This window comes from Peromyscus eremicus, chromosome 7 (genome assembly GCF_949786415.1).
Source record: "Peromyscus eremicus chromosome 7, PerEre_H2_v1, whole genome shotgun sequence".
Lineage (NCBI taxonomy): Eukaryota > Metazoa > Chordata > Mammalia > Rodentia > Cricetidae > Peromyscus > Peromyscus eremicus.
This window is the reverse complement of record NC_081422.1, coordinates 38,690,367-38,704,882: the sequence shown is the minus strand read 5'-3', so window position 1 is coordinate 38,704,882 and position 14,516 is coordinate 38,690,367. Positions and strand designations below refer to the sequence as shown.

Sequence of the window (14,516 nt, the reverse complement as noted above, 5' to 3'; positions counted from 1 at the left end):
ATTATATATCCGAAAGAGGGTGCCAGATCTCATTACAGATGGTTGTGAGCCACCATGTGGGTGCTGGGAATTGAACTCAGGACCTCTGGAAGAGCAGTTGGTGCTCTTAACCTCTGAGCCATCTTTCCAGCCCGGGTTGAAGAATATTTTATGGGGACTTTTCAGGTGATTTTTTTTTTTTTTTTTTGAGACAGGGTCTCACTGTGTAGCCCTAGCTGGCTTATAACTCATTATGTAGACCAGACTGGCCTTGAACTCCCAAAGATCCTCCTGCTCTGCCTCCTGAGTCTGGGATTAAAAGCATGTGCCATCACATCTAGCCGTCCGGCGATTCTAAATTATATGTAAGAACCACCCTGTGTTCGAGAGTTCTAATTCCCTACCTGTGGTCTTCCTGTCTGGTTGGCCCCACATCACGTCAGCAGTGGGTGGGGCCTGTGGCATCGAGGAAAGTTAAGCTCACTGAAGAACTTCATAGTGTTAGGACTTGAACATAGGGCTCTACACATGCTAGGCAAGTACACCACTAAGCTCTCTATCCTCAGCCTCCTGAAGAACCTCTTCAAAAGGCCTAGTGAAGCTGGGTGAGGTAGCATACACTGATAAACAAGAAACTGAGACAGAAGAACACAAGTTCCAGGCCAGCCTGGGCTACATGCTTGCTTACTTAGACTTAATCTCAAAACAAAAAGTGACTGATCTTCGAGCACGTCCTGGAGCAAGACATGCAAAACAGCTCTGGCTTACTCTAGTTCAGGAGAAACGGTCACTCAGAAACTGGGAATGACAGTACTCCCACACCTATAACCTGGTGTTTTGAGGTGGAGACAGAAGGGTCGGGAGTTTAAAAGCCAGCCTCAATAGATAGGAGTTCTCTGTGGGCTTCATGAGCTTGTCTCAAAACCTACATCTCCAGGGAGATGGCTCGGCAGGTAGGTCCACTTGCCCAGCCTGAGGACCTGAGTTTGATCCCTTGGGGCCACAGGGTGAAAGGAAAGGACTCCCTCAAGCTGGCCTCTTACCTCCATACACATATACACACACCTGTAATAATAGTGTTTTAAAATACTCAAACAAGGCACATAGCCTTGGACCTAGTCAGGATAGGTTAGTATCTTGCTGTGTTCAGTATCAGATAAGCAGGATAAAAGATCTTTTGTTCAAACATTTTTCGCCCTTTTGAAATCAGGTTAAAGGCTCTGTTACTGTGATTGTTATTTGGGTGATGTTATTTGAGGTCCTGTCAGTAAATTGCTCCAATGAGATTGTTTAAAGAGTAACAAGGGCCAGGCATGGTGGTTTGTGCAGTACTAAGGGGGCAGAGGCAGGCAGATCTCTGTGAGTTCCAGGCCACCCTGGGCTAGTGACTGTGTCTCAAAAGAAAAAATCCTGGGCTTTAAGCAGCTTTGTTGAAGAAGCTGCAAGACAGAAGTTTTCCTGGCACAGCCTTTCTATGGAGCCCTGGCTAGCCTTGATCTTGTGACAGTTCCCAAGGGTTGGGTTGACAGGCCCCACTACCTTTCCTATAGCAGTTTGCTAGACTGGATCAGATGGCCTGCGATTGAATCCTAGTTGTACTATTTGACTTAGGCCTATTCTTCTTATTTTTTTTACATTTATTTAGTGTGTGTATGTGTGTGATGTGGAGGTAGGGTGGATGGTACATATGTGGATTCTCTCCTTCCACCTTTATTCAAGCTCAGGTGACCATGACTTTACCCACTGAGCCATTGCCAGATCCAAGGCTGTTTTTCATTTTGAGATGGGGGCCTCCTGTATTGTCTAGGCAGTCTTTGAACTTGTGGGCTCAAGCCATCCTCATCCTGTCTTCGCCTCCCCCATAGCTGGGATCAGAAGTGTGCATCACTCCTTCCAACAACTTAGGGCAATTCCTACTTTTTTCAGAACCTCCATTTTTTCATCTGTAAATTACTTTGAGCCGGGCGGTGGTGGCGCACGCCTTTAATCCCAGCACTCGAGAGGCAGAGCCAGGCGGTTCTCTGTGAGTTTGAGGCCAGCCTGGGCTACAGAGTGAATTCCAGGAAAGCTACACAGAGAAACCCTGTCTCGAAAAACAAAAAACGAAAAAACAAAACAAAACAAAAAAAAATTACTTTGAACAGCTATTAACAGACTTAGGAAACAAATGGCTATCTATGTCTATGTACAATGCTCAATTCATTTCTGTTAATCAAAGTGGGAAGAGCCATGTGTATGTTTCTTGGAAATAACCCAAGTGCTGTACATGCCAGTCCAGCGTGTGTGTGTGTGTGTGTGTGTGTGTGTGTGTGTGTTAGCCTTCTTTCTGTTTGTTTTTGAGACAGGGCCTTGCTATCCAGCATAGCATTGAATTCAGTCCTTTTACTCAGCCTCCCCAGTGCTGGCACACACCTAACAAGCACTTTTCAAGGCTAGGGATACAGCTCAGTGCTACAGTGTCTGCTTGGTGCCTGTGGCCCTGAATTGCATCCTTGTAACTGCTGTCACTCCCGATTGTCTTTAGGTTGCATACCCACCCACCCCCACACACAGTCCCTTTTTGAGACAGGGTCTTACTGTGTAGACCAGTCTGGCCACAAACTTGCAGAGATTTGCCTCTGCCTCCTGAGTGCTGACAATAAAGGTGTTAGCCCAGCCCAGCCCAGCCCAGCCCAGCCCAGCCCAGCTGGATTTGGTTTTTTTTTTTTTGGATAGGGTCTCTTGTAGCCCAGACTAGTTTCAAATTTACTGTGTGGCTGAAGATAACCTTGAGATCCTCCAACTCCTAAGTGCGAGGATTACAGGAGCACCATTATGCCTGGCTTTTAACATGACCTTTTTCTTTAGGGAAGTTTTATTTTTATTTTATGTGTGAATGCCTGCCTGTATGTCTGTGTACCTCATGCATGCCTGGTGCTCAGGGAGACTAGAAGAGGGTATCAGATGGCTGAGGAGCCCATATTGGTGCTGGGAACCAAACCCAGGTCCTCTATAAGGGCAGCAAATGCACTTAACTCCCGAGCCATTCCATCTCTTTGCATTAGTATCTTTGTGTGTGTGTGTGTGTGTGTGTGTGTGTGTGTGTGTGTTTTGTTTTTTGAGACAGGGTTTCTGTGTAGCCCTGGCTATTCTGGAACTCACTTCTTAGACCAACACTCAGAAATCTTCCTGCTTCTGCCTCCCGAGTCATGGACTAAAGGTGGGCGCCACCACTGACCAGCTAGTTTCATTTTTTTTTTTTTTTTTTAAGTAGAAATTCAAGCATGGTAGTACATGCTGTAATCCTAGAAAGGACCTAGGTGGAGCTCAAGGTTGTTCTGGGCTACATGAGACCCTGTCTCAAACAAAAAACAAGAAATACTGTCTACTATGGGAGGCTGAGGCCTAAGAATGGAAAAGTTCAAGGCCAGCTTGAGCTCATAATAGCCCAAACCTTGCCTTAAAAAAACTTGCTTACCTTACTCTTGTAGCAAAGTTTAGTTTGATTAGAAGAACAGAAATACCACAGTTACACTAATTGCTTATGCCAATGCTGGAGAGGTGAAGCTGTAAAATTCTGAGGAGCCTTCTGGAGCCCTTTTATCTGTTGATGATGAATGCACCCCAGCAGGTATGGTAACTTGTTTAAATCCTCTGGGACATAATGGAGGGAGAGAACTGACTCCCTTAGGTTATCCTCCGACCTCTCTATGCACACCATGGCAGACGTGCACCCACACTAGCCGGGCGGTGGGTGACACACGCCTTTAATCCCAGCACTTGGGAGGCAGAGCCAGGCGGATCTCTGTGAGTTTGAGGACAGCCTGGGCTACAGAGTGAGTTCCAGGACAGCCAGGACTACACAGAGAAACCCTGGCTAGAAAAAATAAAATAAAATTTTAAAAAAGAAAAACAAAAAAAGAAATTGAAAAGAAACAAAAAGAGGCCGGCAATGTCGCAATCCTAATTCCCGCCCAGAGGAAGGTGCCGCCCCTTCGAGAGAGGGCAGCGGACGTGACGCAGAGCTCAGCAGGTCCTGCAGCCCGGCTGAAGTGCAGGCTCGGGCTCCATGTGCCTTCAGTCCCCGCCGGCCCAGGTCGCCGGCTTCTGCAGGCCCCAGGGGACCGCAGCGGCCCTGCCGCGCCTGCGCCCTAAGCGGAGTCATGTCCGGTAACGGCGGGGCGGCTGCAACCGTGGTGAGTCCTGAGCCGGTGACTCGCACTTCTCAGGGGTTTTTTTTAATGCAACGATTGGTCCGGGTTGCCGTGCTCCGTCGTCTATTGGTCCGAATGGCTAGCTGTCATCCCCCGCGCCAGACCCTTTAAAGGGCCAGTAACTAGGTTGCCCTTAGGAAGTGAAGGCGAGAGCCTGAGCATGGGGGCGCGGGAGTTGGGAGTGGAAAGATGGTCCACTAAGGGCTTCTGTCTGGATTTCCCTTGGCGTAAGGGATAGTGGGCCGGTAAAAGTGTATACACAGACAAGATCCTTCCACGAAGTAGGGGCCGAGGCAAATCCAGCTGCCTTGGAATACGATCCAATTTGATTCATGGGAGAGCACACCCCTAAGTCTTAAAACTATATACAAACGTCTTGGAGGTGTGCCTTCTCCCTTTCTCCGTTATGAAAGTCACCCAGCTCCAGCCACCCACAAAGTCACCAGCTGAGACACACTTGAATTACTACTGTGAATAGGCCTTGTCATTCCTTGTCTGCTGGAAAGCTCTGGACACTGAACCCTGAGGCCACTGACTGCCGGAGATAAGGCCGGGCTGTGAGACCTGCTTATCTCTTGCCCAAGCTGTGAGCAGCGCGAGTCGGCTAGTGAAGACATTTCAAGGCTCTGGATTAGGAGGAGGAAGATCTGGATTCCAGCACCCACTTTCTTCCTGTTCATAGCTGTGAAACCTTTAGCCAGTAATTTGACCTCTCTGCATCTCTGTGACACTTGGTGGAAGTACCTACCCTGTCTAACCTAGTAGGGTTGTTGAGGGCAATATGTAAGGACATGGCTCAAGCCTTTAAGTGATAATGCTCCATTCACCGGGCTGGTCTCAGACTCCTGGGCTGGGGTAATTCTCCCAGTTATCAGTTTATTGAGTGTCGAGACTGCAGACATGTGCTACCATGCCCTGTATGTCTTATTCTGAATTTTATTTAATTACTGTTATCATTAGCGTGTATGTGTTTGTGCCTGTGGATACATGCCACAGTGCAAGTGTGGAATGGACGATAACTTTTGGAAGTGAGTTCTCCTTCCATAGAATTTGGGGATAGAACTTAATATCATCAGGTTTATACAGCAAACAATTCTGCTGGCTGAGCCATTGTGCCAGCCCAAATACTTTTTGTTTGTTTGTTCTGGAGACAGGGTTTCTCCGTGTAACAGCCCTGGCTGTCCTGGAACTCTATTTGTAGAATTTGGCTTCAAATTCACAGAGATTTGCCTACCTCTGCCTCCTGAGTGCTGGGATTAAAGGCATGTGCCACCTGCCCAACTCCAAATACTTTTTTAAAAAAATAATTGATTATGCCTGGCAATGGTGGCACATGCATGCCTTTAATCCCAGCAGAGTCAGGCGGATCTCTGCATTTGCTTTATGTGTATGGGTGTTTTGCTTGAATGCATGTCTGTGTGAACTGCATGTGTGCCCAACAGGGGCCAGAAGAGGGAACCAGATCCCCTGGAACTGAAGTTACAGACAGTTGTGACCCTTGTGTGGGTACTGGGACTTGAACCTAGGTCCTCTGGGAGAACAACTAGTGCTTTAATCAGGGAACCATCTCTCCAGCCCCTCACCTCACAATACTTTTTTGGGGGGAAGGGATTGAGACAGGGTTGCTCTGTGTAGTCTTGGATGTCCTGGAACTCGTAGACCAGGCTGGCCTAGAACTCAGAGATCTGCCTGCCTCTGCCTCCCTAGTGCTGGAATTAAAGACATGCATGTGCCACCACTGCCTAGCTTTATTTATTTATTTTTTAAGATTTATTTATTTATTATGTATACAGTGTTCTACCTGCATGTATCCCTGCAGGCCAGAAGAGGGCACCAGATCTCATTATAGATGTTGTGAGCCACCATCTAGTTGCTGGGAATTGAACTCAGGACCTCTGGAAGAACGGCGAGTGATCCTAACTTCTGAGCCATCTCTCCAGCCCCCAATACTTTTTTTTTTTTAAATGGAACAGTTGGACTTGCTATACTGGCTCAGTTAATTTAAGGAATTGCTTGAACCTAGCCATTCCTTTCTGTGGGCTCCCTGTGGCCTAGAATTTGTATTGAATATTTCAAGCCTAGCTAAATTACAAAGACAATCTCAGAGTCATTTGTTGGAGGAATAATCCCAGTAGAGTAGAGTGGAGTCCAAGAGCAAGTTTTCACCTCCTCTGAGTGAACCTGAGTGTCTGATACCAATGAACCTGTGGGATGAGGGGCCCAGTGCAGGGAAGGTGGGCAGTTTCTACAGTGGCTCCAGTCAGCAGAAAGAAATAAGACCTTTGTGTCAGACTGCAGAACCCAGTTCTACCTGCTTGGCACTAAACACCTTTATCCAAGGCACTGTGACAGGAGGAAGAGGTGTGTCCCTTTGAGCTCTTGGCTCTGGCTTGGACATCAGAGAAAGCGTTTAGACAAATGAATGTTAGGTAGTTTATCCTCATAGTCTTATGGGGCCTCTTGAGGCATTAGGTGGCCTTTCATTTAACAGGTCCTTGATGGGATGATGTTCCCAAAGTCCCCCAGTCAAGAGGATGAACAGGACTATACATTAGATACACCTCAGTCCTTATGGGGTACATCCTTGCCAGGGTAAGGAACCCTTAGTGTCCTAGGGGTTAGTGAGGCTTTCTCAAGTGCCTGAGTTGTTGTGGACAGTGACCCTGTCCTCTAGTGATGTGTGACTTCAGCTGTCCTGCCCCAGCCTCTTGCAGGCCCCACCCTCCGGCAGGGCCCACCCTCACTGTGCTTAGGCTGATGGGCCTTATCATTTTACCCACCTGGCTGTGTGCAGCCCTCCCACTGGGAACAGCCTTGCCAGGCTAGGCTTTGGGGCTCAGTGTCCCAGTGGCTGCTGCTACCATACCGGATCCTTTGACAGCTTTCCTCTGGTCTCTGCTTCTCTGGATCCTGCAGGAGGGCAGAAGGTACCGAGGAAGGTTAAAGGACCAGTCGTGGGAGTCTTTCCCTGTTTGAAGACTCACGGGGCCACAGGGCCTGGGGGGTCCTTTCTCCTAAGCGTGTGATCCTGGTTCTTGGAGAAGGTGTCGTGAACAGACTGTAACCTGGGGACTTTCTTCCGCAGGAAAAAAACGGCTCCAAGATGAGGGTGATCCGAGTGGGAACCCGGAAGAGCCAGGTGAGTACGGACGTGGAGTTGCCAGAAGAGTTCTAATACTCACAAGGCCACCAGTTGAGGGGACCCAGAGGGTTAGTTCCTAGCATAGGAGAAATAAAGAGTGCCTGGGAGACAATCTCATAGGGAAAGGCAGTTTACTTCCTCTGAAGTCAAGTCCCTCTGAAGTGGACTCCCAAGCCAGGCCCTTCTTTTTCTCATCCCCATGTGAGAAGTGTAGTCCCCCCCCCCTTTTTTTTTTAATCTTTCTTGACCCATATGAGGATTTGAGCCTGGGGCTACTAGTGGCCAGGGAAGGGCAGGAACGATCCAAATCTCTGTCCCCAGCTGGCGCGCATACAGACGGACACTGTGGTGGCGATGCTGAAAACCTTGCACCCTGGCATGCAGTTTGAAATCAGTAAGTTTTCTTGAGAGCGGTGAATGGTAGTGAACGGGAAGCCAATGAATGGGGGGACATGGCATTTTTGGCCTTGCCCAAGGTCAAAGCCTGTTTGTGAGAATCTGTTTTGGCCGCTTGCAGATGGAGGGATGGCCTCCTGTGTGCATGTTCACCACCGACTGCCTGGGCTAGCCTGGCACTTACTACTTTCTGCCTTGGGTCTTTTTATGAACGTGTCTGCTTTTTCCATTAGTGTGTGTATTCCTAGAGGGTAGGAGCTGGGACTTACGTGCCTCTGACCCCAACTGTGAATCTTAGCACAGTGCTGAACCTGTGGTGACAATAGATGCTGATTAATGGGTGCCTGCTTGACTCTCTCCTCAGTTGCTATGTCTACCACAGGGGACAAGATTCTAGATACTGCCCTCTCTAAGGTAATGGCCGTCCCCATTCCTGCCCTTCCAGTCCCTCTCCCCACTTCTTCCCCAAGAGGGTCACTCTGAGGCTCTTTTTGGCAGATTGGAGAGAAAAGCCTGTTTACCAAGGAGCTAGAATACGCCCTGGAGAAAAATGAGTAAGTGAGAATGGGAGAGCATGGCACTCCTCCTGTCTCTTGCTAGAACCCCAGAGTGGCTCCCCAATATTAGCAGGACTGTTGGGTTAGGCTAAGGCGCTCACAGGCTTCCACAAAGGAGAGCGTCTTGTTTGGGAGCCCCCTAACTGCCTAGAGTGTGAGACTGGCTGGGGAAATGGGGTAGTAGTTGAGAGGACAGCAGTCCTCAAGGTCCTCAGGTCTTAGGACGGCCTCTTCTGAAGAGCTGTAGTCACAGCTCGGGTGGGTGGAGAAGGGTAAGGTCAACTCCTCAAAGCCGCTCTCCGTGTCCTCCCCTCTCGTCTCTAGAGTGGACCTGGTTGTTCATTCCCTGAAGGATGTGCCCACTATACTACCTCCTGGCTTTACCATTGGAGCTGTCTGCAAGTAGGAGTTATGCACGGGAGGGGTTTGGGGAGGGGCTTAACCCCAATGGGAGTCTTTGGCTTTTTCCCCTTTGGGACTTGGCCACGTAGCCCTCTGCTGTGAAGGTTGTCCGTCATTAAGCATGGCAGAAAACTCTGGAAAAGCCAATTGGTTGGCTAGTGAGAGTACCTGGAGTTGGGCTCAGTGGCACAGGCCTATAATCCCAGCTACTAGGGATAGCTAAATCAGGAGGATCAGAGGTTCACTGCCTGCCTGGGCTAGAGTCATTTCAACCAGCCCGAGAACGCAGTGAGATTGTGTCTCAAGGTGTGGGGTACAAGAAGGCTAGCTTACGATGGCTTAGCTGGTAAAGACATTTGCTTCCAAGCCTGATGACTGACTTTAATCCCTGGGGTCCACATGGGGGAAGGGGAAAATAGAATCCCGTAAGTTGTCATCTGTCTGACACACACATGCCATGGCATTCATACTCTCCCACCCTATAAATAAAAATTAAAACAATCAGCCGGGCAGTGATGGTGCACGCCTTTTTTTAATTTTATTTTTTTTGGTTTTTCGAGACAGGGTTTCTCTGTGTAGCTTTGCACCTTTCCTGGAACTTACTTTGTAGACTAGGCTGGCCTGGAACTCACAGAGATCCACCTGCCTCTGCCTCCTGAGTGCTGGGATTAAAGGCTCCCAGGCAGATCTCTGTGAATTCCAGGCCAGCCTTGTCTACAGAGCGAGATCCAGGACAGCCACCAAAACTACATGGAGAAACCCTGTCTCAAAAAACAAAAAATAAAAACAAAAAATAAATAAACAAAACAAAATAAATAAATTAATTAAACAATCAAGAAAACAAAACACAAAACCTTTTAAAAAGAAAATAAAGTCAGGCCTGGTGGCTCACACCTATAATCTCAGCATTCAGGAGGCTGATACAGGAGGATTATTGTGAATTTGAGGCTAGCCTAGGGGTACATAGTAAAATTTTAGGCTAGAGTTAAACCCTGTTTCCAAATAATAATTTTATTTCATCATTTGCTCTCCAGACGGGAAAACCCTTGTGATGCTGTTGTCTTTCACCCAAAATTTATTGGAAAGACCCTAGAAACCTTGCCAGAGAAGAGGTGAGTGGGGCCTGGTGTGCAGAAGACAGAGGGATGGACAGTGGAGAATGGTGGGCAGCTCTTGTTAAATTTTATTCCAAACTCTCTCTCTGAGCAGTGCAGTGGGAACCAGCTCCCTGAGGAGAGTGGCCCAGCTACAGAGAAAGTTCCCACACCTGGAATTCAAGAGTATTGTATCCTTTCACAAGAGAAGGTCTAGAGTACTCTTGAGGGTCCTGAGTCTAGAAGGACCTTCCAAAGCAAGTGGTCCTGGGGGGCAGTGGGTTATCTGTCTTTCCACCCACCCATTCATCCATCCATCCATCCATCCATCCATCCATCCATCCATCCATCCATTCATAGTTCTTCAATGTTTTCTTAAACTCTGGCAGTTGCCTGGCCACGAGGATAATTATAAAATAGTCTTCCTGCTTATATAGTCTACATGTTAGTTAGAGAGACAGACAGGCATTGACAATACAAGTGATACTGATCTGTAATTACTTCTGGGTGGCCAGGGTGGAAGGTGCTCCCATTTTTATTTTTTAAGCTACTAAATGGTTTTGATTTTTTTTTTCCTTTTTTTTTTTTTTTGGTTTTTCGAGACAGGGTTTCTCTGTGTAGCTTTGCGCCTTTCCTGGAACTCACTTGGTAGCCCAGGCTGGCCTCGAACTCACAGAGATCCGCCTGGCTCTGCCTCCCGAGTGCTGGGATTAAAGGCGTGTGCCACCACCGCCCGGCTGGTTTTGATTTTTACAGTGACTATGTGGTGTGTTTCATAAAACTAATTTTAAAAACAGTATGTCCTGGGGCTGGAGAGATGGCTCAGTGGTTAAAAGCACTGGTTGCTTTTCCAGAGGACCCTGGTTCAACTCCCAGCACTCACATGGTGGCTCACAACTTTCTCTTACTTCAGCTCTAGGGGATCTGATGTCCTCTTCTGGCTTCTGCAGACATACATGCATGCAAAACACCCATACATATAAAACTAAAATAGTATGTTCCAGTCAGATGTGGTGGCATATGCCTTTAATCCCAGCACTCTGGAGGCAGAGGCAGGCAGATCTCCATGAGATCAAGGCCACCCTGGTCTATAAAGTAAGTCCCAGTCCAGCCCCGTGACACTGTGAGATCCTGTCCCAAAAGTCTTTAAAAGTCAGCTGAAGGGGAAAAGAGACTGTGGGACAGAGGGCACACTGTGTGGGTCCTGATTTCTCCTTAGCATGTCTCCACAGCGGGGAAACCTCAACACCCGGCTACGGAAGCTGGATGAGCAGCAGGAGTTCAGTGCCGTTATCCTGGCTGTAGCGGGCCTACAGCGCATGGGCTGGCAGAACCGGGTGGGGCAGGTAGGGGCTGCCCCTTCCGTTCAGTTTAATCTGCCTTTCTCTCCTGACTTTTATCTTCGTGACCATTCTGCCAATAACAAGCCAGAAGTAAGCCCAGGCTAGGGGGAGTGGGATTAGAGGCCAGATCATGCTTGTACCTCCCCCAGGCTTCCCAGTTGGCAAACCCTAGCTCACTGCTTTTGGACACCCCACCATTCTGTCTGTTCTGCCTCCACAGATCTTGCACCCAGAGGAATGTATGTATGCTGTGGGTCAGGTAAGTTTGCCTGGAGAGGGCTTTGTTCATGTGCCCCTTCAAGAACCTGGGTTCATAGCCTTTGACATCTGCTTCCCACCAAATACAATGCTCAGGGAGGGGTGGGCTTTGGCAAGCAGAAGACCCTGGGAAGCAGTAAAAGAGGGGTGGTTCCCATGTCCAGCTCCATGACTGGAGAAAGAGCAGGCCTGTTTTTCCTTTAGGGAGCCCTAGCAGTGGAAGTGCGAGCCAAGGACCAGGATATCTTGGAACTTGTCAGTGTGTTGCATGATCCTGAGACTCTGCTTCGCTGCATTGCTGAAAGGGCCTTCCTGAGGCACCTGGTAAGACTTGGGGTCCTCCCATGGTGGTGTGAGGACTTGGAGAATCAGGAAGGGCAGTAGGAGGTTTCTCAAGTAAGTGCTCTGTAATGTAATGGTAGCTCAGAGTTGTGGAGAGAGGCCCTTGGTCTGCCCCAGCAGCCCTTTCAGTTCATGTCCTTAGAGCTCAAGGGACTTGTCATTGCAGGAAGGAGGCTGTAGCGTGCCAGTAGCAGTGCATACAGTGATGAGCGACGGGCAGGTAAGCAGGGAGAATGGATGGGGGTGTGGGTGTGGCATTTCTGTGTGCACCCAAACGTCTAAGCGACTTTCTCTGAATATGTGGTACAACCCATTCTATTTCCTAGCTGTACCTGACTGGAGGAGTCTGGAGTCTAGACGGCTCAGATAGCATGCAAGAGACCATGCAGACTACCATCCAGGTCCCTTTTCAGGTATTTATTGACTGGGAGATGGAGGAATAAACACAAGTACTTATAACCTTCTCTCTCACCAAATTATAACTCCTTCTGTCATCCAGCATGAAGATGGTCCAGAGGATGACCCGCAGCTGGTTGGAATCACTGCCCGGAACATTCCAAGAGGAGCCCAGCTAGCTGCTGAAAACCTGGGCATCAGCCTGGCCAGCTTGTTGCTGAACAAAGGAGCCAAGAACATTCTGGATGTTGCACGGCAGCTCAATGATGCGCACTAACTGGTCTATAGGGTACAGGCACCCCGGCTGCCTCTTTCCAGTGCCTACATCTGGCTTCCAAGTGCCCTGTGCTCCCTAACTTTGAGGGGTGACTATCCAAGGAGATTGAACCACAGGGTGTTGAGACTTCCAGAGACACGCCTCACCTTGGGGCTTTGATGACTGCCTTTCCTCCTCAGTAGTTGGGGCTTCATCTCTTAGAAAAAGTCCATGCCAATCTTTGAATGTAACCAATGCCACTAATAATTAAACCAGCTCTGAATGTGGTTGTTGCTTTGGTGGAGTTGGGGAAGGTATAAACCCAAAGCCCTTTAAACCTGAATTTTGAATCTGGGACTTCTCTGTTGTAAAAACAAATAAAAACCTTTGACTACTTCATGTTCTCAAAATATATCCAAGGAAGTACCAAGGAAACAGAAAACAGCCTGCCTGTCTCCAGTAGCAGGAGCTACTTGTATTACAGACTTCCCATTCCCACTGCCCAAAGAAAGTAAGGGAACTTACCCTATAGTCCCACCTTCCACCACAACATGGCTAGAGCCAGGCACGTGGCTCTACCACGCAGCCATATAACCCCAGCCCCGGGCCTACAGCAATTCAAAATTAAAACAAGACACTCCATTTTTAAAAAACCAAACAATCCTTTAATAAAATTAGCCCATCGGAACTCCCCACTACCTAAGGTTCTAAACTTGGGATAGCTGCAAAATTCCAGTTCAGAAGCCAACAGAGGCTCAGTCCAGAGAGGGATTTCACCGACTTGTGCTGGTATCTAGGTGTTTGGGTTGAGTTGAGTCGCTGGGGAGAAAAGGGGATGGCTAGGCCCGGCTGCCAGTCTCCTGCGGCAGGAACACAGCTCTTCTGTCCACAGGCCTGTAAGCTTCTCCCAAACCCTTTCCAGGAGGCATCCTGGGGAAAATCGGTTCGTAATACAGTGATTTTTGTCCCGGCCACACCACACACCGGCCTATGAATGAAGATGTGGGAAACTGGTATGAGAGGCCAGCAAGGGGGACATACAGGACCAAACAATATGATCCACTTCTCTTCTTCACCAAAGCCTGGTAATCAAGTCACTTCGGGAAGGTCCAGGCGAGGGCTAAGCACCAAGCTGAAGAAAAGACGCCCAGGTTGCAGCTGCGGAGGGACTCACCTTCAGGCCCACCTCGGCCGTACGTCACAGCAACAAGACGAGACTTCTGGAAGGTGTCGCAGCCTCTCCGCGCGGCCCATCGAAGGCGGAGATCGGCGAAGCTCCGGGATGGATGGGCAGGTGCCGCGGCGCCCGCGTCCTCCGTGGCTGACCCGGAGGCCGTGCAGGGGAAAAGGGAGGCAGAAACGCGCGAGGGCAGAAGAAAACAGGAGAGAACGGGGGCGAGGCGGCCCGGCCCGCGGCCCTAAGTGGCTCAGCTCTTTCTGTGAGGGAAGTGGTGGCCCTGAAAAGGGCCTTTGTGAAGGTGTGGGGAGGGCTGGGCGGCCACGGCGCGGGCTCCCTTAGTACTCCTGCGAGGCCTGGGTGGCCTTCTTGCCGCCCGCCGGCGCCTTGGGCCCCACGGTGGCGCTGGTCTTCTTGGGCAGCAGCACGGCCTGGATGTTGGGCAGGACGCCGCCCTGCGCGATCGTCACGCCGCCCAGGAGCTTGTTGAGCTCCTCGTCGTTGCGGATGGCCAGCTGCAGGTGGCGCGGGATGATGCGCGTCTTCTTGTTGTCCCGGGCCGCGTTGCCCGCCAGCTCCAGGATCTCGGCCGTCAGGTACTCGAGCACGGCCGCCAGGTACACGGGCGCGCCGGCGCCCACGCGCTCGGCGTAGTGGCCCTTCCGCAGCAGCCGGTGCACGCGCCCCACCGGGAACTGCAGGCCGGCGCGCGATGAGCGCGACTTGGCCTTGGCGCGGGCCTTGCCTCCGGTCTTGCCGCGACCCGACATCGTGTACGAGGTAGAAGGGCAGAGAGAGCGAACACCGACGAAGCAGACCAACTGCCAACCGCCGCAGTCAACTGTCGCCGCGCGCGGGCGAGCTCGCCCTTATAAACTCACTGGACACGCCCCCGCGTCCGCCTGATTGGCTCTTTTCCTTCACACCGGCCTCTGGTTGGTTACAATTAACCCTTCGGTGACGCGCCTAGGCGGAGAGAGC

General features: G+C 49.9%; 2 protein-coding genes across 3 annotated transcripts; one reads left to right on the top strand and one right to left on the bottom strand.

Moving 5' to 3' along the window:
- Positions 1-3,968: 3,968 nt before the first annotated feature.
- On the top strand, positions 3,969-12,645 carry Hmbs (hydroxymethylbilane synthase). Of its 2 annotated transcripts, none has more exons than XM_059266863.1 (14): positions 3,969-4,154; positions 7,258-7,311; positions 7,636-7,708; positions 8,075-8,124; positions 8,209-8,264; positions 8,592-8,669; positions 9,704-9,781; positions 9,879-9,954; positions 10,996-11,109; positions 11,327-11,365; positions 11,569-11,688; positions 11,873-11,926; positions 12,033-12,119; positions 12,206-12,645. In XM_059266863.1, the coding sequence occupies exons 1-14, from the start codon at positions 4,122-4,124 to the stop codon at positions 12,377-12,379; spliced, it is 1,086 nt and encodes a 361-aa protein (XP_059122846.1). In that variant the 5' UTR covers positions 3,969-4,121; the 3' UTR covers positions 12,380-12,645. The 2 variants fall into 2 exon arrangements, with proteins under 2 accessions (XP_059122846.1, XP_059122847.1); XM_059266864.1 differs by lacking the exon at positions 3,969-4,154 and adding an exon at positions 4,301-4,856.
- A 355-nt stretch (positions 12,646-13,000) lies between these two features.
- On the bottom strand, positions 13,001-14,389 carry LOC131914272 (histone H2AX). Its single transcript, XM_059266862.1, has 2 exons — positions 13,533-14,389; positions 13,001-13,346 (listed from the first exon to the last, which is right to left on the bottom strand). Exon 1 carries the CDS (start codon positions 14,303-14,305, stop codon positions 13,874-13,876), a length of 432 nt encoding a protein of 143 aa, XP_059122845.1. The 5' UTR covers positions 14,306-14,389; the 3' UTR covers positions 13,001-13,346; positions 13,533-13,873.
- Positions 14,390-14,516: the final 127 nt, after the last annotated feature.